Source organism: Poecilia latipinna, unplaced genomic scaffold (assembly GCF_001443285.1).
Source record: "Poecilia latipinna isolate Pla-1442-1.1 unplaced genomic scaffold, P_latipinna-1.0 Scaffold1521, whole genome shotgun sequence".
NCBI lineage: Eukaryota > Metazoa > Chordata > Actinopteri > Cyprinodontiformes > Poeciliidae > Poecilia > Poecilia latipinna.
In genome coordinates this window covers 186,916-213,718 of record NW_015114137.1, presented here as the reverse complement: position 1 = coordinate 213,718, position 26,803 = coordinate 186,916, and the positions used below count along the sequence as shown (strand labels likewise).

General features: G+C 43.7%; 1 protein-coding gene across 1 annotated transcript; it reads right to left on the bottom strand.

Moving 5' to 3' along the window:
- Positions 1-24,683, bottom strand: LOC106963330 (neurogenic locus notch homolog protein 1-like). Its single transcript, XM_015058186.1, has 34 exons — positions 24,416-24,683; positions 23,267-23,348; positions 15,964-16,226; positions 15,545-15,883; positions 13,838-13,960; positions 13,494-13,727; positions 13,248-13,403; positions 12,963-13,148; positions 12,578-12,691; positions 11,853-11,966; positions 10,960-11,193; positions 10,757-10,867; positions 9,214-9,406; positions 8,974-9,119; positions 8,749-8,862; positions 8,042-8,161; positions 7,783-7,935; positions 7,467-7,695; positions 7,172-7,373; positions 6,709-6,862; positions 6,412-6,596; positions 6,162-6,294; positions 5,807-6,064; positions 5,600-5,712; positions 4,923-5,494; positions 4,401-4,832; positions 4,163-4,308; positions 3,837-4,050; positions 3,670-3,754; positions 3,396-3,558; positions 2,985-3,283; positions 2,733-2,880; positions 2,530-2,627; positions 1-1,899 (listed from the first exon to the last, which is right to left on the bottom strand). Exons 1-34 carry the CDS (start codon positions 24,471-24,473, stop codon positions 643-645), a joined length of 7,428 nt encoding a protein of 2,475 aa, XP_014913672.1. The 5' UTR covers positions 24,474-24,683; the 3' UTR covers positions 1-642.
- Between the last annotated feature and the right edge of the window lie 2,120 nt (positions 24,684-26,803).

Sequence of the window (26,803 nt, the reverse complement as noted above, 5' to 3'; positions counted from 1 at the left end):
TTTTTTTTTGCTTAAAAAGGTCCAAAGAAATCTCAAAATCCTCTTAGGTCTACTACTCTGCCTCTTGCATTCCGCTTCAGATAAGACAGTGTAACAAGCTTTTAAGGGAAGGTGACACGTTATATAAATATATTAAATTGATGTCTAACACAGACTCAGTGATAAGACTTATCGAAATGTATTTCAGTAGCAAAACAAGTAACCCAGAAAAGGCAAAAGAAGGTTAAAATATATATAATTAACACTGAACATTTAACAGGATTCTATAAAAAATTGGTGAGAAAGGCCTGTACAAACATAAAACATACCATTACCCACAAATAAAATTTGTTTGTGTAAAACTGTTGAAAAGCACAAAAATAAATCCAGTGAATATATCTACATGAAACAAATAAATAACCAGTGTTCATGTCAAGGAGGCTTTCTCTCTGATATACACTCCTTTCTGACAGTTTTTAATGTTCTCATACTTAGAAAAAAAAAAAAAAAACATAAATATAAAATCTTTTCTTTCAGGTCAAAAAGCACATAAATAAATACAAAAATAACTAACTAAAACTTATCCTATTAGTTCAAAAACTGTTGAAAAATGTTTCTGACAGAATCTGTGTTTCTTTTTCTATTTGCTGTGCACGAAAGTCTCTATTTAAATTGGTCTGGAATTAGGTTCATTTGTGAGTGAATACTTGTTGGCGGGCTAGAGATGCCCTCTGACCAGTCGGACAAGTTGGAATGTGGGGACGAGCTCGACCACTGGTCGGGGGATCCAGGGGAAGGGGTTAGGAATGGGTGGTCAGGCACCTGTAGCTGGTGGTTAGGTGTGTTGTCCATAGGTCCTGTATAGCTATGTTGGGAGGGAGGAGTTGGAAACTGGGTGCCGAGCATCGGCGTTTCCTGTGGCAGCACAGTGTGGATGGGAACCGAGCGGCCCGAGCCACCGTTTGGCTGCATGTCAGCGCCGTTCAGCTCAACGTTCGGGAAGCTCTGGTTCAGGCTTTGGCCGACGGTGGTGGAGTTGGAGTTCTGGTGCTGCAGCTGCCTGGAGCGAGGCTGCTGCATCATGTGCACGGTTGAGCCCAGGTGGCTGGTTGGCAAATTCTGGTAACCCATGATCTGGGACAAAGTGGCAGTACTGACACCGTGCAGGGCACCCATCATGTTGTGCGTAATCGGCGGCCCCTGGGTGAAGCTTCCCTGCTGGCTCACACCCGGGTGCATCCTGGTCAGCCAGTCGCACTGGCCTCCTCTGCTGCCGCCCACAGATGTTGTGCCCTGGCTACTGGGGCTGGACACAGGCAAGTGGGTGAGGCGGGGGGGATCAAATGACATGCAACTCATATCCTTGCCTATGCTAATCTGGCCTGTGTGGGAGTCCCCGTTGCCTTGTAGGTGATTTAAGGACATAGGCGGCGACTGCTGGAAAGGTGATGGCATAGGAGGAGAGGCCACGTCGGACAGGTAGCCATGGGGCGACTCAAGTGACTCAACAGGAGACAGAACAGCTGTTGTGTCTAATAAGTTACTCTTCCCATCCATTGCCTTCTTCTTCTTCACCCTTATATCCTTACCCCCATCCTTCCCTCCTTTCCCACCGGAGCTCGGCTTTCGAACTTTTTTCCCAGAGGGGGTCGGCTTGAGGTTGCTGAGATAGTCATTGGGGGAGCAGAGAGGTGGGGAGAGGGTAGAGGTGCTCAAGGTGGCGCTGTGCAGCCCAGGACTCCGAACCACGTTGTACTCGTCGAGCAGGCGGACTATGTCGTGATGCATGCGCTCCTGGGCGATGTCTCGAGGCAGTTGGTCGAGATGGTCAGTGATTTCGCGGTTGGCAAAGTGCTCCAGAAGAACTTTAGCCGTCTCATAACTGCCTTCGCGGGCTGCGAGAAACAGCGGTGTCTCCTCCTAAAAGTAACCAAAACACCAGAAACATCAGTTAGAAGCAGTAAATAACACAAACAGATAGCACAGTGCCTCACAAGTGTTCATAGCCCTAAAACTTTTTTACATTTTGTTGTACTGTACAAATAAAATTATTTGCATTTTATTGGAATATTAAGGGGATGGATAAGTAGTGCCTAATTGGCAACTAATTGCCCCTGTATTTAGTTTCAACCATCTTGCTACCATCAACTATGATGACATTTCCTTTCTCTGATGAACAACCCAGCCACTATATTTCACCAAGGGACTGGTGTGCAAAGGCTGTGTGGCGCTGGTTTTCTACTACTTTTAGCATTTCCCTTGCAAAGCAGACACTTTCCTTTTTTTTTCTTCTTTCAACAATCACCTTTTTTTTGAGACTCTTGCACACAAGTGAAATCAGGTTACATGAAGGGAGTTATTTGCATTAATTTTATTTAGGGCAATCAGAGTAAAGGGAGCTGAATGCAAATCAATGTAACCCTTTTCAGGTTTTTATTTGTGAGAAAAAAAAATTTGAAGACCATGTAAAAATTTCCTTTCACTTCACTATGATGTGCTACTTGTACTAACGTCAAAGGGGTGCAAATAGTTTCCCTAGTTTGCCCATACCTTGTTGTCCTGCATGTCTTTGTTGGCACCATTTTTCAGCAGCACCACAGCAGCCTCCACGTTGTTTACAGCGGCAGCCCAGTGCAAAGCAGATTTTCCTGCAAAGATTTTTACATTACAATATTTTATCATAATAACTCCCAAACACAATGGGGCATGTATAAAGGTTTGTGCAGATTATGAGATGATAAAACTTTAGCTACCAGAATCATCAGTGGCGTTAGCATCGGCGTGACAGTTGATGAGTTCCTCGACCATGCCCTCAACAGCCAATCGCGCGGCCAGAATCAGAGGCGTTGTTCCGTCATGCATGCGGGCATCAAGATCGGTGGCTCGATTTCGGATTAAAATCTGCGCAGAGACAAATTTCTTTAGTTAAGGAATTTCAGCTGCTAGACTGTCAATTAAGTGAAAGCCCAAAGCTAGGCAGGGCTCTGGACGAATGAGCAAGCTACCTGAAAAACTCCCTGCGCATCCGCAGCCACGGCAGCGTGCAGCGGGGTGCGGCCCATGTTATCTTGTACGTTGGCGTCTGCGCTGGATTCCAGGAGGCGCTTGGCGGCATCTGAGCGGGCATAACGGGCGGCCAGGTGGAGGGCAGTCTCGCCCGTGCGATCGGTCTGGTTATGGAGGTTGGCTCCATGGTAAATGAAGTCTGTGATTATTTCTGCTGACGGATCCTCTTCCTCCTCACTGTTACCGTTGTCCAGTCCTCCACCGCTGCAGGAGGCGATCATCAGGGGTGTGAAACCGTCTAAAAATGAATGTAGGATTCGGCATTTGAGTAAAACGATGCAATACCCTGAAATTGTAGTATATTTACTCAAGTTGGTCATACTATGTATTTTTCACTTTTGCAAACATACCTGGTCCTCTGACATTGACATCCATGCAGTCATTCTCAATCTCTCCCTGAGGAGGTGTGGGTGCAATGGATGTTATCCGGAGGTCAGCTGCATCCAGGTGTTGCTGGGTCCATTTCCTCTGGTCTGTATGATCGCTTAAATCCAACATTGCCTGCTCCTCATACTGAGGAATGTAAAGATCATCGTAGGATTAATATCAACCGCAAGTGATTAAATGAAGAAAGTTTGTTTAGTAAATATAAAATTGCAAACACAAACTAACTGTTCATCTTACCCTGAAGTGCCTACAGTCTGGATCATCATCTCCCCATTCAGTTTGATTGTCATCTATAAGGTTGCTGTCTGAGTTCTTCATAGGTCTTTAAAATAAAAAAAAAAGCGATTAGATCACCTCTAAATCAATATTGTGTTGAGATGCAACAAAATATGAAATCTACTTACTTCAGTCCAACAGAGTCCTCTCCCAATGGCTCCCTGCGTTTCTTTTTGCTGGGCTCTGATACGTTAAATCCCTCTGGCATCCAGAGCTGGCCATGCTCTCGACGCCGCTTCTGAACCACTATCACACCGAGGCATATGAAACCCAAAATGGCCAACACCAGTAATACCAAATACACGTGGGACAACTCTGTAGGGGGAGGAGTAGGTTTCACACCTAGAGAGATAGAAATAATTCAACATGTTGAACTTTGATTTAGTAGTCATTTTGTATATAATTACATATATTATTAAAAAAAAAAACTGAATCTGTAAGTATTAAGACATACTTGTTACAGCTTCAATATAGGGAACATTGAGGTTCCCACTGGTGGCCAGTGCTCCAAGAAAGGCAGCCACATCTGTTGCGCTCTGGAAGCATTCAGTAGACTGCTGGTAGCACTGACGATTGTCTATCTCCAGATATACAATCGATCTGTGAGCAGAAGTGGGTTGGAAAATTAGCACTCACTACTTTTTCAAAATCCTAACACATTCTAGTTTTTGTTAAAGCCGTTGTCTTCCTACCCTTTGACTTGCACTGGATCCATCTCTCTCCGTTTCCGCCGATTGACCATTGAGGACACACTTTCCTTCACCTGACCCAAAACATTGGATGGCATTGAAGGCCAGCCTTCCGCAGAGCGCTTCAGCACGTTGTGTTTCACCAGGTCTTGTTCATTGCCATAGTAAGGAAAGACCATTGGTTCTCCTTTTGCGTCACGGCGGAACACTACGTTGGTGTGGAGAACGTTGCTCAGCTCTCTGAGGAAGGATGAAGAGCGGTTCTTAAGCAGCTCTGGGGGAATATGGACAACCAGAACTAAATGTCCATCTGCTAGCTTCTCTGGCATGTTGTTAGCACAGTCCAAACCGTCCCACTCGCATTCTGCATTGTTGCAGCCTTGGTCACAATGACCATCAGCATAGTGATCCTTACAATACTGATCATAAAGAGGGCTGAAAAACGCAGACAAAAAAAAATGTTAGATTTTTCACAGCCATTTTCTATGACTCATTCTCAAAAACAGTTTTTATTTTCAAACTTACTTGCACTGCCCTTCCTGTCCTTGACAATCAAAGCCATCATAGAGACACCCTGGGCTGTTACATTGGCCATCGCACTTGCCATTGTTGAAGTATCGCCAGCACTGCAGAGCAGCCGAGCAGTTTTGCCAGGGATCATCAAAATTGAGCGAGCAGTCACCTCCGTCCCAGCCACAGGCATGGTTGTTACACAGCGAGTCACAGATGTGGTTACCGGCCCACTCATCACACTGAGAAATCTCACAGCTCACCTCCACTTCTGGAGGCGGCGTGATGTCCCGGCCAAACCCCCCGACGAAGGAGTAGTCCAGTATGTGACAAAGGAGGCCGTTGAAGTTACTGGGACAACTGCACTGGAAAAAGGGAGCATCAGGGGTGATCTGGCAGGTGCCTCCATTGTAGCAGGGATTTGAGATGCAGAGGCTGTCAGTGGGAGTCAGACACTCGGGCCCGGTGAAGGTTGAGGGACACAAGCAACGTGGACCCAGGTGGCCGGACACACATGTACCACCATTCCTGCAACTCAGACTCCCACAGGAGCGAGAATCATACTCGCAAGAAGACCCAGTGAAGCCCTACAGGAAAATATTATAATATTAAGAATTTATTATTTGTATCACTGTCACTGGTTAGGATTTGTATAAGAAGCAACTGTAACTAGAAGTTCTAGCAGCACTTACAGGTGGACATTTACAGATAAATCCATGAGGCGTGTTACTGGCAACGGCACATGTTCCTCCGTTCCTGCAGGGCCTTCCCTTGCAGCCATCAAACACCTTGTCACAACGTTGTCCTGTAAAGCAGAAACGTTAGAAGTTTGTCAGCTGTTCTTTTGGACATCTACACAATCAGTTTCCGATGATGCAAAAATCGATGCTCATCTGTACCTGTATATCCGGTTCTACATTCACAGCGGTAGCTGTTGGGAAGCTGGATGCAGTTGTACGACCCTCGGGGGTCACAAGGGTTAGACAGGCATTCATTGACGTCCCCCTCACAGCGTTCCCCTACATAACCAGGCGGGCACAAGCACTGGTAGCCTCCAATGCGATCTACACACTTTCCATTGTTGAAGCATTTGGGCTCATTCGTCAGTGGGTCGCTGGGAGGGTTGCAGTCATCCAAATTAATCTCACAGTGGACACCTGTAGATAGATGCATTGTTTTAGAAAATATATCTATTACACCTGTTAAGCCCTTGCATATCTGAAAAGCATTTGCATTTAATTTGCAGATGTGTACCTTGTGTCCCTCTAGGACAGGAGCATTTGTAGGTGTTAATGAGATCGATGCAGGTCCCTCCATTCTGGCAGGGTTGAGACTGACATTCATTGATTTCTTTTGAACAGTTCACACCGTGGTAACCAGGGACACACTGATAAAAATAAAAAAAAAGCAGAAGTACATTTGGTTATTTAAATCATTGAATACGGCACAATAAACCCTTGTAAGATTGCCAACACTTTATAGTGTTTTAAGGTATTTCCTTTACCTCACAACTGTAACCTCCAAGATAATCATTGCAGGTTGCTCCATTCTGGCAAGGATTAGGTGAACATTCATCCACCTGTTCCTGGCAGTAACTCCCAGTGTAGCCAGCCTGGCAGCGGCAGTAGTGTGTGTTTCCAGCATCCAGACACTGGCCCGAGTTCCTACACAGTTGAGACACCTCCACACCTGGAACCAAGAAAAGTAGAAATGACTTAAGGAAATTGTCACTTACACCTGTGGCTTTAGACTTAATCAAGTAGAAGATTAAAGCGATGGCACGTGATATGAATTATCATACCTTGCCGTTTGGCAGCGACTTCACATGACACACTGGGGATGTCGCAGTAAAGGCCAGTAAATTCAGTCTGACACTGGCAGGTATACGAGGCTCCCTGCTGCCAGCAAGAACCTCCATTTTTACAAGGGGAGGAGTCACACCAGCGCACAAGACTCTGAAAAATGAAATGTATGTAAAATGCGTTTTAGAAACTATTTAAATATAGACTGCAAGTATCAGAAATATCCAGAAGTTAATTTCTATAACACTTAATTGCTTTAGTTTTTGAATTGTGCATTGTTTTATACTTAAGCCTAATTTAATGCCTGAATATGTAATAATTGTAATTATCAGATTTACTTCAATTCACAGAGAACTTAGGAGCCAATGTTCATTGTCTTAACTTGCAATTTGAGTCCAGATCTAAGACTCAACTTGCCATTTCTGGTAAGTATCACACTGTCTTTGTAACATGTTAGCCTACCTGACAGTTGACTCCTGTGTAGCCATGAGGACAGGTGCACTTGTAAGTCCCATAACCATCAAGACAGGTGCCTCCATTGAGGCATGGTTTGGAGTCACACTCATTGATGTCGTACTGACAGTAGCTGCCAGTGAATCCAGTTAGACATAGACAGGTGAAGGTGTTAATCCCATCCACACAAGTTCCACCATTGAAGCAAGAGCTGCACAACAAGCGAGGAAAACCAATCAGATTATTGGTAAAACTACGTTTCCGTAGATTAAGATAGGTAGAATTACTCAATTAGGCACCCTACCTGTCGGTGCAGTCATTGGTGTTGATCTCACAATTGATGCCACTGAAGCCCGGTGGGCAGGTGCAGGTGTAGCTGTTTACACAGTCGGTGCAATTAGCCCCGTTTTTACAAGGGTTGCTCTCACACTCGTTTATGTCGTGCTCACACCGGCTGCCACGAAACCCGGGCAGGCAGGTACACGTAAACCTGTTGACACTATCGCGGCAAAGCCCTCCATTACTGCATGGATCTGAAATGCAGCAAAGTGGATGTTAGGCAAAGTTTTTACTTTTAAATCATAGGAGGGAACCTGCTATGCTCCAGGTCAGTAGCTTACTTGGTTTGCAGTCGTCAATATCCGTCTCACACCGTTGACCGGTGTAACCTGGCTGGCACTTGCACTGAAAGCCACCCATGGTGTTGAGGCACACAGCACCGTTGCGGCAAGGGCTCTTCACGCATTCATTGATGTCAATTTCACAAGTCTGACCTTTTGTTAAAAAAACACATCAATGGGATATGCATAAGTAAAACGATGAACTGAGAGATAAACCAACAGCCACATACTATACGCACAAATGCTATTAGATGCAAACCTTGCCATCCTTCAGGGCAGATGCAAGAAAAGCTCTGATAGTCTTCAGCTTCCTTACATATTCCTCCATTTTTACATGGCCTGGGGCTGCAAGGGGCCTGCAGAGTCTCACAGTTTTCACCTGGAAACAAAACAAACATCACCATTAGCAATAGTTAACAATATGCAGCAAATACTTCAACCATACATCAATGTCTAATTCCAAATGGTAAAAAAAAACATGTTTTCTACATATCTTCCATGATCTGTAGAATTAAAAACATTAGTTTCTAAATTCCATTTTCCATTCCACTTCCTTATCCATTTCCATGACAACTTAGCCAAACAGGAAGGGCCTTCCTGTTTCCTGCTATTGTTTGATCTTAGACAGGAAACAGGACGTGGCAGAAGAGAGACCAAAGCTTGAAGTGCACGTTTGCTGCTGAAACAAGCTGCTTTGTTATTCCAAACCACATTCCCTGTGTTATCCCTGCCAAACAGACAAGCAGATCTTTCCACGTACAGACGCCAAAAACAGGCATCCCTGTTGTTAGCTGGTGTTTTCTTAGACAACACAGGATACGACAGGACAAAACCTCTGTGAGGAAGCTGAAAGACTATCTTTATGCTTTCAGACCTGCATGCAAAGCTGAGACAGCAATTCATGATGTTAAGAATCCAGGAAATAGTCTGACCCCAGAGTGAAAGATAAGCCCCTCTATGCCATACCAGTATAAGGCAGTAAACAGTTGCACTTGTATCCAGCCACATCATCAATGCAGGTTCCCTGGTTGAGGCAGGGATTGGAAGCACACTCATTGATGTTAGTTTGGCAGTTAGGTCCTACAGTGGCAGGATTGTAAAAAAAAAAAAGACATTTGGGTTAGATTTTCACCAGATTAGCAACCCCTTGCCACCAGTGAAAAGCAAGTGGAAAGAAAGGTTAAAACTGACCGGTGAAGCCAACTCTGCATGTGCAGTGGTACCCGCTGGTCATGTCCTTGCATATTCCTCCGTTCATGCAGGGGTTGGACTCGCACTCGTTGTTATTAATATTGCAGTTGTGGCCGCTCCAGCCCGAGTCGCAGGTACATTTATATCTTCACAAGACGTTAAATGAAAAGTAAGGATTTTGTTGCTTTCTCTTTGGTGTTATTGATTTTTTTTTTCTCTTAAAACTTCACATCCACTCACCCATTAATGAGGTCCTGACATCGGCCGTGGATGCAAGGGTTACTGGCGCACTCATTCACCTCTGACAAACAGGTGACATCATGGTAGCCCTCAGGGCAGATGCATGTGAAGCTGTTGACGCCATCGATGCACGTGCCACCATTTTGACAGGGGTTGATGACACAGTCGTCTATGTTGATGTTGCACATTGTGCCTGAAAAGCAAGACAGTGGGATTTGAAGACAGCATGACAAGTTTGGCTTTTGTGGGGTTCAACATGTTTCCTTTCTCTTTCTCTCAAAAAACCCTTTATTTATACACCAATTTGTATGGATCCATCTCAAAAATCCAACTAAAATATGTTAAATATATTTGGTTGAAACTTGACAAAATATCTAAATCCCCAAGCAAAGCACTCTCAAGCATCATTAAAGAAGGCAAGCAGCTGCTGTCTGGTGTGGTATCCTTTAAATCTTGCATAATATGCTCTCCATGGTACTCGGTGGTCAGTGCAGCTTTTGGATGACGGCGAAATAAAGTCTCCTTTTTGGCATTCAGTAAGCAGAAGCAACAGCAGCTCCAGTGTGTACCCAACCTCGTGGCCCCTGGAGGCCTTTTTTACTTCTACCCATTGATTAAATGGGGCCATGCTGAATAGGAAGAAGCTGGATCCGAAAGAGGGAGGTGCTGCCAAGAGAGTGGGAGTGTGCATGTGTGTGTATGTGGTGGGGGCAAGGCCACTCTCCCTATTCCCCCCCATTTCATGAAGAAATAACCTCAACCAGGACTGTTTACGAGGACAGAAGGCCATACCCATTTAAAACATGGCCAAGTAACAATTAACCACCCTCCTTCTCCACCACCACCTCTGATCTCCCACTCCTGGCCTACACACCCCTCCTACTTTGCTCTTCATCAATCAGGAGGGGAGGGCCCAACTGCCTGATATTTGGTCACAATAGACCTCTGTTCCTCTGTGTCTCAGTCCTGCTGTTCCCTCCACACTCACCCCATGAGTACAAAAAGATGGTGGAGAGGATTGGGAGGAGGCATGCACAGCAGCCTACACACACACACACACACACACCTACACACGCAGACACACACACACTTGTTACCTCCTTGTTGCTTCTTTTGTGAAATAATCACAAAGCAGCTACCAGCCAGAACCAGCTCTGGTGAGCAGCAAAAGGAATGAAGACAAGTCGCCTGCTTGCTTTGGTGAAACCTTATGGATAAATGACTGGAAATGCACTTTTACACTAATAAGCATCTGATATGTGATTAAAAGCCAGTCTCTTTTGTTTTTGTGGGATCACTTTACAGACTCTTTCCATGCTTAACATCACAGTCTTTTCAGAAGGCAAACAAAGTTAGAGCTTTGTGTGTATGGATCAGGTTCGGGGGGGTAGTCTTCCCTTTCTCTCTGGCTGTCTGTCCCACACAAGCAACCTGACACCATTGTTCCACAGCAGTGGACCCGGCAGCCACCTGTCGAACCTGCCCCTCCCAAAGCTCAGGGGACCCTGCCCCCTGCATCTGTACACTCCATCCAGCCACTCACCTGTGTAACCCGGCTCACACGCACACTCGTAGCCATTGATCTTGTCAATGCACCTCCCGTAGTCGCAGGGCTGGCTCTTGCAGTCGTCCAGGTTCACCTCGCAGTTGGACCCTGGTGTGTGACGAAACAAGTTGGAGAAGACATGAAAAACCTGCGGACATTTTCTCAGAAAGAATATGAGAAGATTAGTCCGGTTTTCTCACCAGCAGTGCCTTTGGGGCAGGAACAGAAGTACGAGTTTTCCCTGTCCTGGCAAGTGCCTCCATTCTTACACGGCTGGCTGAGACACTCGTTGATGTTGGTTTCGCACAGGCGGCCGGTGTAGCCGGGGCGGCAGTAGCAGGTGAAGGAGGCCAGGCCATCTTCACATGTGCCATAGTGGCATGGATCAGAGTAGCACTCGTTGATGTCAATCTCACAGTGCTGCCCTGTGTAACCTGAAAGAGAAAAGTAAATTATTTTACCAAATAAAAGAATAGTTATAAATAATAATTGAAAAACATTTTATGTTTTCATTTTTATTTCTATAAATAAATGTTTTTTTTTGGATTTTCATTTTATATTATGTATTTTTAATTATATGCTAACATAAGAAATTATTTAACAAGTGCTGCCTCTGAAGAACACAAATGTATTTATCAACAAAACATATGAAATACTATACTATAAATTGCACCGACACTACGGTAAATGAACACTACTTTAAAAGAAAATTGCTAAACAATGTCATAGTCTGTCTGTTTTCTATTACATTACATTTTCAACTTTTTTTAATTTGCCTTATCGAATTTTTTAGTTATAAAATATAACTCAAACAATTGAACAAGTGCTTCCCATATTTAGTTCTTTATTTGTTTATCTCAAGTTTTAAGCACAGACTAATATAAGAATTTAGGAAGTATTGTGAGTGTTTGATTTATTTCAACAGAACACAAAAATCTGCAATAATATAATGTAGAAATATTTATTTATTGGATTATTTTTTTACTTCAAACATCATATGAAGATGTTATTTTATAATTTTTCCAAGTAATTATTAAGTATTGCATTTATTTCAACAGGACACAATATGCCAGTTTCCGTCTGAAGAAAGTACCTTCGGCACAATCACACGTGTACTTATTGGGTCCATCAGTACATTTGGCTCCGTTCTTGCAGGGTGTGCTGGCACACTCGTCAATATCCACCTGACACAGATTTCCTGAAAATCCTGCAATTGTATTTAAAAAGACAGAATAATCAATGTTTGGTTTCAAAACTCAGTACAGGTGTGTAAAAATCAAGATAAATATATTTTTGCAATATTTTCAGCTAACAATAAAATATACACAAACGTAAAAAGCTTCACAGACAAGTTAATTTGCATTTGAAGTGGGTCTGCAGGAGGCTGAAAGTCTTTACAAACCATTCCACAATGCTAACTCCACTCTACCCCCTCCCCTTCCCAGCTTTTACTGTGCAGGGAAATCTTTAGTTTAAGTCACAGTACAATGGCCCCCAACTCACTAGCTCTAAACCAATCCCTGCCCCCCAAATTTTGGCGCTAAGCATTGCCCGCCAAATATGCTAATGCTCATGCAGCTTGGTCCACATTGTCCAGTCTCCCCACAAAGTATTCAGAGGAACCATTAGAAGAAGTAAATCATTAACATTCAGTCTGTGAGCAATGTGTGCTATACTCATTGACAGATTGGTTAATGATACCCTCTTTTATTACTCATTTTTCTCTGTAAAGGGTTTAAATCAGTTCAGTTTTAATTTCACATGCATTCTAAAAGCCTTTTTGGACAATGTTATACAGATTCTCTTCTGTCATCTCACCTTTGGGACACTCGCAGTGGAATGAGTTGATCTTGTCTATGCATTTTCCATTGTTAAGACAAGGCTGGCTGGCACATTCATCCGTGTTAATGTGGCAAAACACACCCTCATATCCTGAAACCATAAAATAATCTGTCAAACTTCCTTCCTTTGACAATGTCTAAAAACATGAAGAGAACAATTATATAGTTTGGATATGTAATTTTGCTAACTAGTATAGAACTGGATTTAACATTTTTGTTATCGTCAACACACCACAACAGAAAGTGTCACTTTCTAGACGCCTATTCATTTGTATGTCGAGTTCTGCTTCCTGATTTTAATTGTCACCTTTTCAACAATTTTAATGATCAACACAAGAAAAAGAAACTAAATGTTGTCTCACCTGGCATACAGATGCAGTGGAAACCTCCAATCTGGTCCAGACAGGTGGCATCATTTTGGCAGGGATTAGATATGCACTCGTTAATATCCATCTCACATCGAGGTCCCTCGTACCCTTGAAGACACTTGCACTCGAAAGAGCCTAACGTGTTGAGGCAGCGACCACCGTGCTCACAAGGGTTGGCACCTACAACATGCAACATACAAGAATTCATATACCCTGTGCTACCCCCGTGCAACAACAGAGAAAAAAATGTACGTTTGTGAAACTAGCTTTATAACTTACCGAGGGAGCATTCATCTATGTCCAGGTTGCAGGCTGATCCTGAGTAACCCGGGGGACAGGTGCATATCGCCTTGCCATTTACCGGGTTGGTGTCGCAATTAGAGCCCTTTTGACAAGGATTGCTGATGCAGGCATCATCAAGGTGGCACAGCAAACCTGTATGACCAAATGCACCACATTTAATCACTTTTTATCAAAGCTTGTTGTCAGAGTGAGTCCTGAAAGCAGGACTGGCGGTAGTCTCACCTGTGCGCCCATGTGGACACTCGCAGAAGAAGGAGGCCACGCGGTCGTGGCAGGTGGCGCCGTTGTAGCAGGCTGCGCTGGCGCAGTCATCGATGTTCTCGCTGCAGTCGTCGCCCGTCCAGCCGTTGACGCACACACAGTGGTAGCTGCCGTGCGTGTCGTGGCATGTTCCTCCATTTTGGCATGCGTTGGGCATCATTTCACACTCATCCACGTTTTCAGTACAATACTGACCTGATTGGGTTATCAAAGCAGAGCATAAGAACTTTGTATTTTACAGTAGCTACTTCTAATTCAACTACAACGGTGAGCATTCAAAAAAATAACATGAAGAATGAGATAACCTGTGTAATGGGGTGGGCACTGGCAGTTGTAGGTGTTGACTCCATCCACACACACACCACCATTCTGACAGCTGTGTGCCGGGCAGTCATCGATGTTGTGCTCACAGTGCTGGCCTGTAAAGCCTGTAAAGATTGAGACACGACCAAAAGCGCTTAGACAAAGTGGAGTGTGGCGAAGACAGACTTGACCACTTAGATGTGGTTAATAATCACATCCTTATCACAGCATTCATAAAACGATAAGCTCTCCATACCCTCGTGGCACATTGTTTTAAAGCCTTCGAGTTGACAGTACAGCCTGTGTCCTCCTCAAACATCAAAGCCTCGAGTGAGTGTGTTACAGTCTGATTAACAATCAACCCACAGCTCTGCAGGTGCTCGTGCAGCTTCGCAATCTAAACGCATTCCAGCGCAGGCCCCCACAACGGGAGACGCACAGCACGGATTAAACTTTAACACACAACAACCCCTCAATATCCCTCATTCATCTGCTTATCTAAACAACGTGTGCTGTGCTGATCACCGGAAGACAATAAGATTTTAAAAAAGCTGAATGTTTCAAGGAGTGCACAAATCAAGTAAATGCAGCAAGAGAAAATTTCAACGTGGGTTGAGGGGCCGAGCTAACCAAACTGTAACAACACTAACCACAATGTTGTAACAGCTTTGAGCACCCAAACAATAAAGATGGCAGACTGATTGGTTTGAATGGGGTGAAAAACAAGGTATTGTTTTCCGTATGTGACCTAATCAATGGGGTGTGTATATCTACAGGTAGTGTGATGTACTGCTTTGTGGGCTCGTTGCTCATTATCAGAAGGAAACGTCTGCATGACTATATCCTGCCAGTGGAGGCTGGCAGAAAGTGTGGTAACCCAAAGATTATGCACCCCTCCCAATAGATCTTATCACAACACATTGCTTTTCAGGTCAAATATTTTTTTTAAAGGAAAAACAAACATTCAAACTAAAAGGAAAACCCAATGAGCTCTAACAGAATAGATAGACTCACTCGTAATGGTGGAACAATGGACGAAACAAAGCCATGCATATGGTGACATTTAAACAGAATTTTTTTTTCACAAACAGAGAAATCATTTCACGAATCTTAAGCTTTATTTTAAAGCAGCCATAATCACTGCAGAATATTCCAGTGAAAGTTTCACAAGTACATTCGTTTTTAAGCTTGCCCAATTCCATTCCAAGGTGGTGGTACTGTCAAAAAACACTGAAATGTTTTCTTTTTATTTCATGGTTTTTGCAAATAGAAAGAAATACTTTATAATTCTCCAATTTTAGTTTGTGTGTCAGGCTGGGTGTCAGAATTACAATTAGGTTTAGGGCTGGGACATGAAAGCAAAAACTGTTTCAGAAATGGCCTGAGACTAGCAGTCTGAGACACTTCTCTCATTAGCAACTATGGTTAGCCATGGTATTTTCACAGTGTATCTACATCTAGTCACATTTTTTATATCCAAAATGCTATATGATTTAAAGGTGATGGATTTTCTGACAGAGAGATGTTGGTTAACACAATCATTAGTTGACCCAAGAAATATTTCCTTCTTTACTTCCTCATAAAAGTACATTTAACTTATTCAGAGTGAAATTATATCCATGCAATAACCGAATAATGGCTCACGAGACAACCTCCACTTCGACAAAAAAATTTGGCATTTTAATGTTGCGAGACCTCAGTACACCTACCTAGGAGGCAGCTACAGTCATACGTGGTTTCTCCCTTCTGGACACATGTGCCTCCGTTCTGGCATGGTGAGGGGCTGCAAGGGGAGTAAATGGTCTCACAGTGTTGACCAGTAAACTCCTGAGGACAGCGGCAGTGGTAAGAGCCAACTTCGTTGACGCAGAAGCCGCCATTGAGACATGGAGACGGATTGTGGGCACACTCGTTGACGTCCTGCTTGCAGGTTAGGCCTTGGAAGTTGGCGGGGCAGGTGCACTTGAACATGGAATCTAAAGCAGAGCACTGGCCGCCATTTGCACATGGATTGGAAGCACATGGGTTTGGAGTCTGGCAGGTTTTACCTGGGCAAACAAACGAAAGAGGTGAGTAAATCATGAGGGCTTAAAGTGAAATAGGATAGAAACTGATGCTAGCCACATACCTGACCATCCTGGTGGGCAGCGGCAGCGGAAGCTGCTGAGGCTGATGAGGTCACACGTTCCTCCATTGCGACAGGGGGAGCTCATGCAAGCATGGTTCCTGGGAGTCAGACACAGCCTATCGGTGAAACCCAGGCGGCACACGCAGTGGAAATCAAACGTGTTGCCATGGGAGACAGCGTGGCATTCGCCGCCGTTGCGGCAGGGGGACGGGCTGCAGGGGCTTGGGTATTGGCACCGATCCCCTACGTAGTCAGTGGAACACCTGTGAAAAGACAGGGAGGAGGCGGAGAAGATTATAAAACTGGGATCCTTTTCTGACAAAATCATGCGAATAAACATCCAAACAAAAGGAGATTTTCAGAAGGGTGGAAGTGGGGTGAGATGAAAGTTTTTCTCCCCAACCTAGACCGAACATGGACGACATGTTGTTCTAGTGTGTCTCTCCGGATTAGGCCCTCTCAGGACCTTGAAAACACATTCTACTGGTACAACAGACACCGCTAAATAGTCCAGCCATAACTGCTTGTTCCCATCTACCTTTTACCCCCACGCTGTCCAAATTCATCTCGAATGACTGTAGAGATCAAGGCGACTGTGCCGCCTATGCATGTCCCCCATGCAGCGCTGCATTCAGGCACTAAGCTCTCTAATATTTCCATCCGATCTAGTCACGAACAATTACTCCATCAGTCTCATGGCCCTCTCTATCAGATCGTTGGAATAAAGACACCGAGGTCCCAGCAGTAATGAAAAATATTCACGCCTCTCGGCAGATCGCTAGAGACGGATTCCACAAATGAAAAGGCATCAAGCAGTTTATTAACTTTGATTTCACACTTACAAAATCCTTACATGTTTTACATGCCGCTTGTGTGGACGTAAGGTCCCGTCTGTCACGTGAAGGAAAATTTAAGGTCAGCGAAAAAAAAACAAAAAACGTGTTTATGTTTGAATTGGAGCTTGTGCGACAGTGTGCACACGAGCGTGAGTGTTTATGTGTAAGAAAGGGCATCTGTTGGCCTCCGAGTATCTCCGCAGGGAGCAGGTGCGCATGTTAATGAAGGCAGCTGTTGGACAGGGTTCCTCCTCCTCCCATTTTCCTTTCTCCTCCTCCTCGTCCTCCTGTCCCCTTATCCCCCTCAGTGCCCCCCTCCTCCTGTCCTCTTCTCAGATGGGGGGGACTGAAAAGCCAACCTCGCCTCCAGGGACATAAAGGACCCATGTGAAGTCAGCTGTTGCAACTTCTGTTGCTTCAACTCCCTTAAACCACGCAATCCGGGCCTAATTCCTCTCTTGCCTACCTGTTCTCCTTTCATTTTACCCAACATCCTCTTTCCCTCTCGTTTGGTTACTACCTCAGCATCAACTTGCATCTTGACTTCTTTCCTGCAGGGATTCCTTTATAGGTCACAGCAGTTTGCTTTTACAACCCTTTCCTTATGTCACACAAGACTGCTAAAACTCTGATTGTTGACTTAGCGAGGTGAGACCAGTCGGGGGGGTTTAACAGTCCTACGTGCACAAACAGAGAGTCCAGACAGTTGCAATTGTCAGACCACTGTAAAGGTATTTGAGGCTGCTTTGAGGTTTCCTGCTTCTTTTTTTGTGTTTCACTATCAAAACATCCTGGATACTCAGGAGAGAAGTCGGCTGTTTTGGTGTAAGAATTCTCACTCAGCAGAATGCAGCAGACCTCCTTTAAAGCAGAATGTTTGCACTCCGGTTCTTTGCATCAGCACACACCAAATAGCTGTAACAGATCCTCTTTGTCGTGAAGTCACCCCATTCAGAGATAAAGATCCACCCACAGGCTGAGCAGACTAGCAGCACACACCACGGCAACAGGTCTCTCCCGACGATGCAATGTCCCCTCAGGCCGGAGCAGATGCTTCCCCGACCTCTGACCCTAAGCACTTTTGTGAGTGTGGGACGGCCTCTTTGCCTTCTCTCCCCTCTCTGCTCTTGTCCCACTGGGCCCGATCTGCCATCTGTCACTTCTGGGGGTGACTTTATCATACGACACAAAACCAGCCCGACTGTGCAGTGGAAAATGCCACTGCTGTGGAAAAAATGCACGAAGAGGTCGAGGGCAACATACAGTAAGCGTGCACGTGCGAACTTCCTGTACTTTTTCTCCTGCTGCTTATAAAGTATATCTTCAATCATCTCTCCAGTATTGAAGGGGCCCTGATGGGGTTTTTTTCTTTCTTTTTTTTAATGCAACTAATCATTAGCCAAAATCTGACCCCTGGGGTGCACATCTGTGTAAGACCAAGAAATTAATAATGTGGTTTGGCTATAGAAACGTAGAAATTAACTGATTATGGAAAACTTTGAACTCATTTAACTGGAGTATTTATTGCAAAATATTAAAACCAAAGAATGGGAAGCTGCATTAGAGATGTGACAAAAATTACACCATAAAACCTCAAACAGCCAACTCATATCATTCCACCCAGCTGTGGTCGAGAGTGTACGGACACACAGCAGCTTAGCATGAGGCTCCAGCTGCAAAATTACAGACAGGAGTGCCTTGCATGTGATAGTGAGAGGAGCTGAGAAAGTGAGTGTCCCTACGCTATAGGCTTGGTTTTAGAGCCACTACAGGAATAACAGCAAACTACAAATGGTATTTTCTTGTATGGCTTTTTTTCAACAGAGACTTTCTGGTTTTATTTAGTTACCTAGAGAAGTGATACCTTATATGTTGTAGGCAAACAGATTCTATTCAAAGTACATATCTTCGCTGCAAATAATAATAAAAAAACATACTTACACAATTTAGTCACTTAGCTAAATGTTGTGTAAGTGCAGTGAACCTTGTTTTTCTGACAGCACATTATTGACTTGGTTGTACCCTTTCACCAACCAAGTAAGCTACTGATCCATTGTTCACCAAGTTGAACATTGGATCATTTAAATTAAAATTCTACATTTCATTAGCATATTTCAAATGGGGATACTTAAAAATGACTGCTTTAGTAAAACCCTGTCAGCTGACAAATAAGCTGTGAAGCTAATAACATTTACGTGCACAGTCAGCAGGTGATCAAGCAGGGATAATTTGAAAATAAAGTTCATTCTGTAGTGTTGGGTAATGAGTTTAACTTAAGGTGGCCCCTGTCCCAAACAAATTACATATAAGATTTTCCCAGCTCTGATGTAAGGGGAACAAAGAAATTCATTCTTGCTCAATCTATGTAGCAGTTCTCCTTTTACAATACATATGTAAAGTGGGACGTCTAGAATCAGAAGACAACATGCAATTTAAAGCTTTTTACAAATGTCTGTTTGCTAAGCTGACTTAACTCTGCTACAAACTGTGAGTCGCCTTTATAAGCTTAAATTAAAGAAGGCACACTTCTATTAATGCCAAACAAATATACATTAATCTCAAAATGGTGATTAACGACTCAAAGTAAATCTTTTAAAGATCTTCCGGTAAACACAAAGAACTACTGATTAATAAGTAAAATAATCTCTGACTCCACTGAAGCAAAACTTAAAGAAAATAAAGGCGTGACCAAGGACTTGCTCAAGGTTGAGTGTATTTTGGAGGTGTCATTTCTACTTCTGACAGCCTCAGCTGGCGAATGTGAGCTTTCAGAGCCCACTTGAATGAAATAGCTTCTTATCTGTGTCTTCTGACAGCACCGCTTTGATTGCCCTGCTCTGAGGAAATCCAGAGCAGCCCACTTAAAAGCCACACCAACAATAAATATGGGAAACATTTCTCGTGTTAGATATTTCAGCGTAACAGAGACTGATTCTTTCTCCACAGGGTACCCCAAACCCTTCATTTCGTCTGCATTCGAGGGGTTCCTGGCATCCTGGGAATGGAACCGACCGAGGGAGTGGCAGGCTTGAAGCCTTAAACCCAATAAAAAACATCAGTCACCACACTTAACCCCGTCATGCACTCCCATGCTCCAAAGCTGAGCCTTCACAGAGACCTGCTTGGTAATCCTATAGGAGGACAAATGAAGAGCAGCATTCCTGGCGGAAGGGCAAATCGTCTCTTGAGAGGTGAGGGACTCATTCAAGGTGGTGTTCTTAAGTGAGATGTGCTATCGTTGATACACAGCACCAGCCAAAGTTGCCTAAGTTCATCACACTAACCCCACACAGTCTGGATGTTATTTCCTGCTTTCGAATGTATTTCTGTCAGAAGTGTTTAAAGCACCAAAACAGTCTCTTCCTCCTAAGCAGCGTAAATTACACGAATGTGAGTTTTGGGGTCATAACCCTTTCGGCCTCTCCATGCCACTGTTACTGTCCCACCAATGGAAACTGAATTTGAGTCACAGAACGCTGTGCCCTTCATCTTGTGCTTTCACACAGCCTACAGAGGCAGTCAGCTACCAAGCACCATGAGAAACAGGAAGGCCCAGACCTTCAAATAACCTCTTGAATCTCAGAGTCACAACCTTGTGTTTCCCCCCTCGCAGGCGTATGTTATAGCTGTTTCACTGTAGTTAAATCACACCAAGCTGTTTTTTTTTGTGCTATATAGAGAGCCATTGTTAGGTTTTAACCAACAGCTGAACATTTTGTTTTTGTTTAGTTAAAAACCCAAGAAACCTGTTTGTCAAGCGACAAACAATTTCTGCAAACAAAAAAAAAAAAGGAGGAACTATCCCCGTTAGAAAGTGCAGAGTCTGACAGTGGTGGAATTCATGATTTGTTGTGGTTGAGTCACATGTTTATTTTGCATCATATGACCCGGCCATGCCAAAAGAGCATTACGGTTTCCTTTTGTGACTATGGCATTGCCAAATGCCTAGAAAACTTCAGCATCTTTGTCGCACAGAGGCAGGAAACAAGAGCACTTACAAACAAAAGCTGAACATGATCCGAATCAGACACATAAATATACAACCAAGCACTAAGCACAGTTTGGTTTAAGGAATGACGCATGTCCACAAAAAGAGAGAGATGCTATTTTTACAACTTGGACGTGAGGAAGACATCCTTATTTTTGTGGCTCTCAGAGGTATTCACAGAACAGCTACATTTAGATCTAGTAGCACACGGCGGCGCTCCATTTATGAGTTAGGAAACTTCTGAAGGAAATTAATTACTCTAGATTTTATTTAGGGGTAAAATAATTAAGTCAACCCAGAGTTTAAGTTAAGCTGACTAAATTTAAATGCGCACTATATGTTTGGAAACCATGTGTCCTTTTCTTTCTCCTTTGCCATTGGACACCTGCAAAAATAAAGGTCAAATAAAATAATCTTTGTTGGACTATCACTTAAAATCTCAGTGACTTTAAAATACAAAGAAGCTTGTGGATGTTATGTGGAAAAGATTAAAAAGACAATTTTAAAAACATATCTGACCATTTCCATTCTATTATCCACTACAAATCTGTCAACCGTGGGAACTGTGCTGGAGGAGGATTTAGATCTATCTCAGCACTCAAATCTGTGTCATCAAATGCTCACACGGAGCAGCAAAAACCACAAAATGCAACGGGTGTCTTACGTGTGTGTGTGCGTGTGTGTGTTGGTGGAATAGGTGGCATGAGGTGTTAAGTCATTTATAAACTTTTTTCTTCCATTTAGCCCCTTTTGTCGGTAACTTTTGACTTCAATGTGCGGACACGTCTCCGTTTCACTAACCACAGGTGGACTTTCCAACCAGGCCTTCCACACAGTATCTGGGTGAATCTGCCATCGCCGATGAGGCACCAGCGTTTGCGAGTGTGACTTGAAAGCAGTGACAACTTGGAAACCCCTTTGGTGCGTCGGTGCCGCGCTCTCGCCCATGATTCTCTAAGTGCATCCCAGGACTGATCGCTGCTTGGCTTTGTGTGGGGATGGATGATTAATGGAAGCAGCCAGGAAGGAGAGAGTGCTGGTTGGTGAAGTGATGCCCTCATCCTGCCTGTTTTTAATTAGACCGAGCAGATATGGTGGCCACAATAGGAGCTTTGTAGGAGTGGAGGGAGAGATTCGGTGTGCCAGGGAGTGAACACGTGCGGAGGTCTATGTGTGTGTGCGTGTGTGTGTGTGTGTGTGTGGGGAGCGTGCAGATTAGATGTTGTGAATTGGTGGCCCCAGGCTAGCAGTGCAGGCTCTTCAATAGCTCCCTGTTGTCCCCACAGAGCAGAGAAGTGCCCGCCGTGACCACATGCCCAGAGGGCAAATCGGGCCACCTCTGAGCTTCTTTCAAACTGTGCCACTGCTGGGAATCACAACGGAAATAAATCTTTTTTTTTTTTTAATGCACCTGTTCTGGCTACAAAAACTGCAAACTAACATCCTTCTTTACTCGTTTGTCACATAAAATCTCCAGGATTCAAACTTTGAGCTTTGACTGACTCAGTGACTGCAAAAGGATTATGTAGCCATGTTAGGTGTCACATCAGCAAACTAATAACACCAGCCCACAGTAAACAAACAGATCCCAATCTGCCACTATGCTCCGCTTCCCACTTGTTTGCCCTTAAATTTCTGCACTTTATTCCAATTAATCTCACTCTCTTGACATCCAATCCAATTACATTTCACAGCCATCTGGCTTTCAAATGGAGATCACAAGCACTGAGCTGGGGGGGTGGGGGAGGCTTTCGATTCAAAATGATGGAGACAAGCCTTTTTTGGGAAGGTTGGGGGGAGTGGGCAGCAGGAGTTCGGTGTGTGTTGAGGTGTCTGGGGTGGCTGTGGCATGATGGGAAGCCCCACTCAGATTAGTCACACAGCATTATTCTGACTGCGGGGACAATGGAGTGACGGGCGGCGGGCGAGCCCCAGCTGTCGCCCGTGAAAGAGCAGAACAACAAGATTTAGGGCTGGACGCGTCCTCTCACTCTGCTGCTGTGGGGGTCTTGCATTCATTAATGGGCTGCTGTGGAGGGGGGGAGGAGAGTGGTGGACTGGTTTTGTCCTTCCCATTCTGAACATTGTGGGTCTACGTTCTTTTGATTTCTTCACTTCTCCAAAGTTTTTCTCATTTTTTGAGAGAATGAGTGTGTGTAAGGGGCAGTGCAACAAAAAAAAAAAAAAAGAACTGGATGAGGAATACAGGAGTAGAGCGAAACTTCTGAGAAGAGCTTGTACGGTTGCTGGGCACAGCACCCGCTCAAAGGCTGGAATGGAAAGGGGGGAACCTGCGGCCCCTTTTCTTTCCAACTGAAATGCACTTTCAAGGACCACACAAATTTAAAGTAATACATACACAACAATAATAGCTATAGGTATGTTTTGGAGTGTAACATCTGGAACATCACTTTCTCTCTCTCTCTCTCTCTCTCTCTCTCTCTCTCTTTCTCTCTCTGGGAGTCTTTCCATCACTTACTTGCACTCTCCATCTCCATTTGAGGTAGCTTCACATCTTCCTCCATTTAGGCACGTCTCAGTAGGCAGGGAGCATTTTAAACCTGTAGAGTGCATGAACAAAAAAATGAAATCTGAGGCTTAAAGTAAACTCTAAATGCAAAAATCCGTAAAAAACAAAAAAACAAAAAAACAAAAAAAGAGTAACTTTCTAAACATCTAAAGTCACATTTTTGCTTAAAATCCCAAATCACACTTGCGTCCCCGTGTATATTAATCGATTTATCACGAGAGTGTCCTTGGGGGATGCTTTGGGGGAGCCTGCTGTGGACACCGGTGAGGCCAGAGGAGCGCGTGGTGAGTGGTGCGTGGCTTTTGGGAGGGGGCGAGGTGGAAAGGTGGGAGGGGGAGGGGGTGGGGGCACGCTTTTTTGCGGGAGGAGGAGGAAGAGCGCGCGGCAGCTGCGGGGCTCAGATGCGCAACAAAAGAAATCAGAGTCCAGCACGAGCCATAAAACATTCTCCCCCGGCATTGTTTACCAGCAGACGGGATAACAGTCCCCCCCCTCCCCCCCCCCCAGCAACCCCCACCACCCGGCACTCACAACACTCTCCCACACTTGCAGACAAAAGGTGCACCCCTTCTGCCCCCCCCCTGCCTCGTAGCTCCTTTAGCGTCTACCCTCTGCTCCGCCACCCCCCCCACTCCCCCCACACCAGCACGCGCACCAACTTCTATCTTCTCTCATGTGGTTTATAACCAAGTCAAGCAGGTGTTAAGTTTTATTGGAACAGTCGAAATAAAAATATTTTTAAAAGTTATGATGTGGCTGAATTAAACATCATAAAACTAATTCTGCACCAATCTTCGCGGCGCACACGAACTTAATTGCTCTGATTCATTGGCGATGACGGGGAAAGTCAGCAGCGACCGCAGCGCAGACTGCAGCAGCTTGCACAGAACTTTTTTCCCACGCTTAATACAATTATTATACCAAGGTAATGATTCTCGTTATTCGGCATGCAATAATCTAACAGTCTCATTTCCGGAATATAATTAACAGAAAAGCCTTATTTGGCAACTTATAACGCACTTCTAATCATTTTGTAACTTCCTCAGAGTCTCTCTGCTGAATCTAAACAGGATACGACTTTTATTTTTTAAAGCTTACCTTGTGAGAAGACGATTGCTTGAATTAGAAATGTCAGTTTCACTAAGAAATGATACATTCCTCCTCTTCAGCTTCACAAACGTGCAGGAGTCCCGCGTTGGGTTCGCATAGATCCGCAGTTTGGGGCTCCAGATGTTGCGTCAAAATGAATATCCTTAGTTTGAGACGGAAAGGTTAATCCCAGCAGGTAGAGTGAAAGTCTTCACCACAGCTCAGATCATAGGTGTTAACCGGCTGCACTCCGAGTTCTCAATGAAATCTACGAGCAACTTCACAAGTTCCTCCTACTCCTCCTCCTCCGCCCCTTCTAAATTCTCCTCCTCCTCCTCGTCCTGTGGCCAAATCAGAGCTGCCCCCTCCCCTCCACATGCTCCAGGAAACATGTCCCTCCGTGTACACAAACTGTTAATAATAGAAAGTTGTGTAAAATGGTAACTTTATGTTTATGAAGCTCTTAGAGGCATCTATAGAGGACTTTATTTTCACTAGTCATATATTACATTTGACTTGTACTTTTACACAGTCTATCAGATTGCAACCCCGATTTGCATTATTGGGATTTGATGAGACAAGGTCAACTCAAGGGGCACAAAGTTGTTTTTCCACTTTCACGCAATTGTGGATGTCGAAGAGAAAAACATGCAACCGCCTTTCTCAAAATTGTTTACAAAATTGATCTGAAAAGCGCAACGTGCTTTTGTGTTCACAGCCCAATTCACAAATCTGGCTTTTTGTGGAAGACTGGTGATATGAAAGTCATTGTTGAGAGAAATGAAACAAGAAGTCTTGCTTGGCACAAGCAATGTATGGGACACAACAAACATGTGACTAAAATAAAGGTGCTGGAAACACGGAAGGTGATTGGATTCAAAGTTAATAGGAAGATTGATGGAGCTAAATTCAGGAAAATCTTCTACAGGCTAAAAATAACTAGAGGCTGGGATGAAGATTAACCTACCAGTAGAACAACAATGTTAAACAACCAAACAGAGCCACAATGGAAAGTTTAGTTTAAAGCATTTTAAAAAATGGCCCAGTCAAAGTCCAAACCAAGATGCCAGGTGCCATGAGAATGTGCGGCGAGCAAGAGTTCATTTGCAAAGATGAATGGGCAAATTTCTCTCATTAGATATGCAAAAGGTTTAAAACAGACTGCAAAATGCATGGATGTTTTCTGTTTGTAATGTGACAATTTTACGGATGTTCTAGTCAGAAAAAAGTAATTTACATAACAAACTGTAAAATATGTCCACATCAAATCCCACAATATTCTTACTTTTGCTTACATTACTTGTATATTTTGAAATTTAATGATTTTGCTTGGTTAAAAGTGACCATCTGTGCCTTTCTAACAGCTTTGTTGTACAATTGATACAGATCATATTGAATGCGAGTCTGTTGTTGGTAGTAATCTTAAATCAGGCTGTTTATCAGACTTTCAGACTTTCCAGACATGAAGGCAGGAAATGTAATATATATATTCTATAATATGCAACAAAAACTCCAAAACAAGATTTTAAATGTATTTTCTCATGCTTTTTCCTCCAGCAGAGGAAATTGCTCTAGAAAATAACTGTAGTTGACTCAGATCAATGTTGTCAGGGTTCAAACAAAGATCAAATGCATTACGTCAGTTTATAAATTGCCGCACTGACTCAGACTGGTTTCATTTCTCTGCTTCATAAGACAGAAGATAAAAACAGGAAGTGACGTTCCCTATCAGAAACACCTGTTTCTGATTTCATGCTATAATATCTGATGCACTTGAAGATCAAAACATCCTGGTACCACTGATTGTAGGATTAAAAAAAAAAAACTCCCAACCAGAAGTGAAACAGCAAGAAATGCAATTTATAGCAGGTCTGTTTTGGTCAGGGTGCTGGGAGGGGGCAAAGCTGACTCAGCTAAATACATTATGTTTGTGGGCTTTAATTCTTTCACATTTGAGTTAACAATGTCTGCATCCACCTAATAGAAGCAAGCAAATCAGTCCTGCATTCAGTTTGCTTGCACAATGACATACATCAGCTTTCATTCATCCAATGGACAGTAAATTTCACTCATAAATCTAATTGCATTCTTAAATTTAAAAAAAAAAACCATGACAAAAAATTGTCTGTGTACTCATGCATTGTTCGATAACACTTGCAAAATTGTTTATGGCAACAGTTTTTCTTATATCTAATCCCTTGCAAGTTGCAGTAGAAAAAAAAACTACAGAAAAAGATCAAATCATGGTGTTTTGAGTGAGAATGAGCCTAAAATATTTGTGACAGGTCAAAATAATGTACGGACCCTTAAAACTTGCAATGATTTCAAAACGTATATTGTGGAAATCCTATTTAGGAACTGAGAACCAGCTCACTTCTCAAGTCACAAATCACCTTG

Excerpts from the sequence above, each read along its gene's own strand:
- LOC106963330 (XM_015058186.1), bottom strand. The coding sequence starts at position 24,473 with ATGTATCATTTCTTAGTGAAACTGACATTTCTAATTCAAGCAATCGTC. Across the intron at positions 16,227-23,266 it reads AATGGAGATGGAGAGTGCAA|GTGTTCCACTGACTACGTAG; the intron begins GTAAGTGATGGA and ends GTCTTTTCACAG. Across the intron at positions 6,597-6,708 it reads AGTCGCTGCCAAACGGCAAG|GTGTGGAGGTGTCTCAACTG; the intron begins GTATGATAATTC and ends TCTTGGTTCCAG.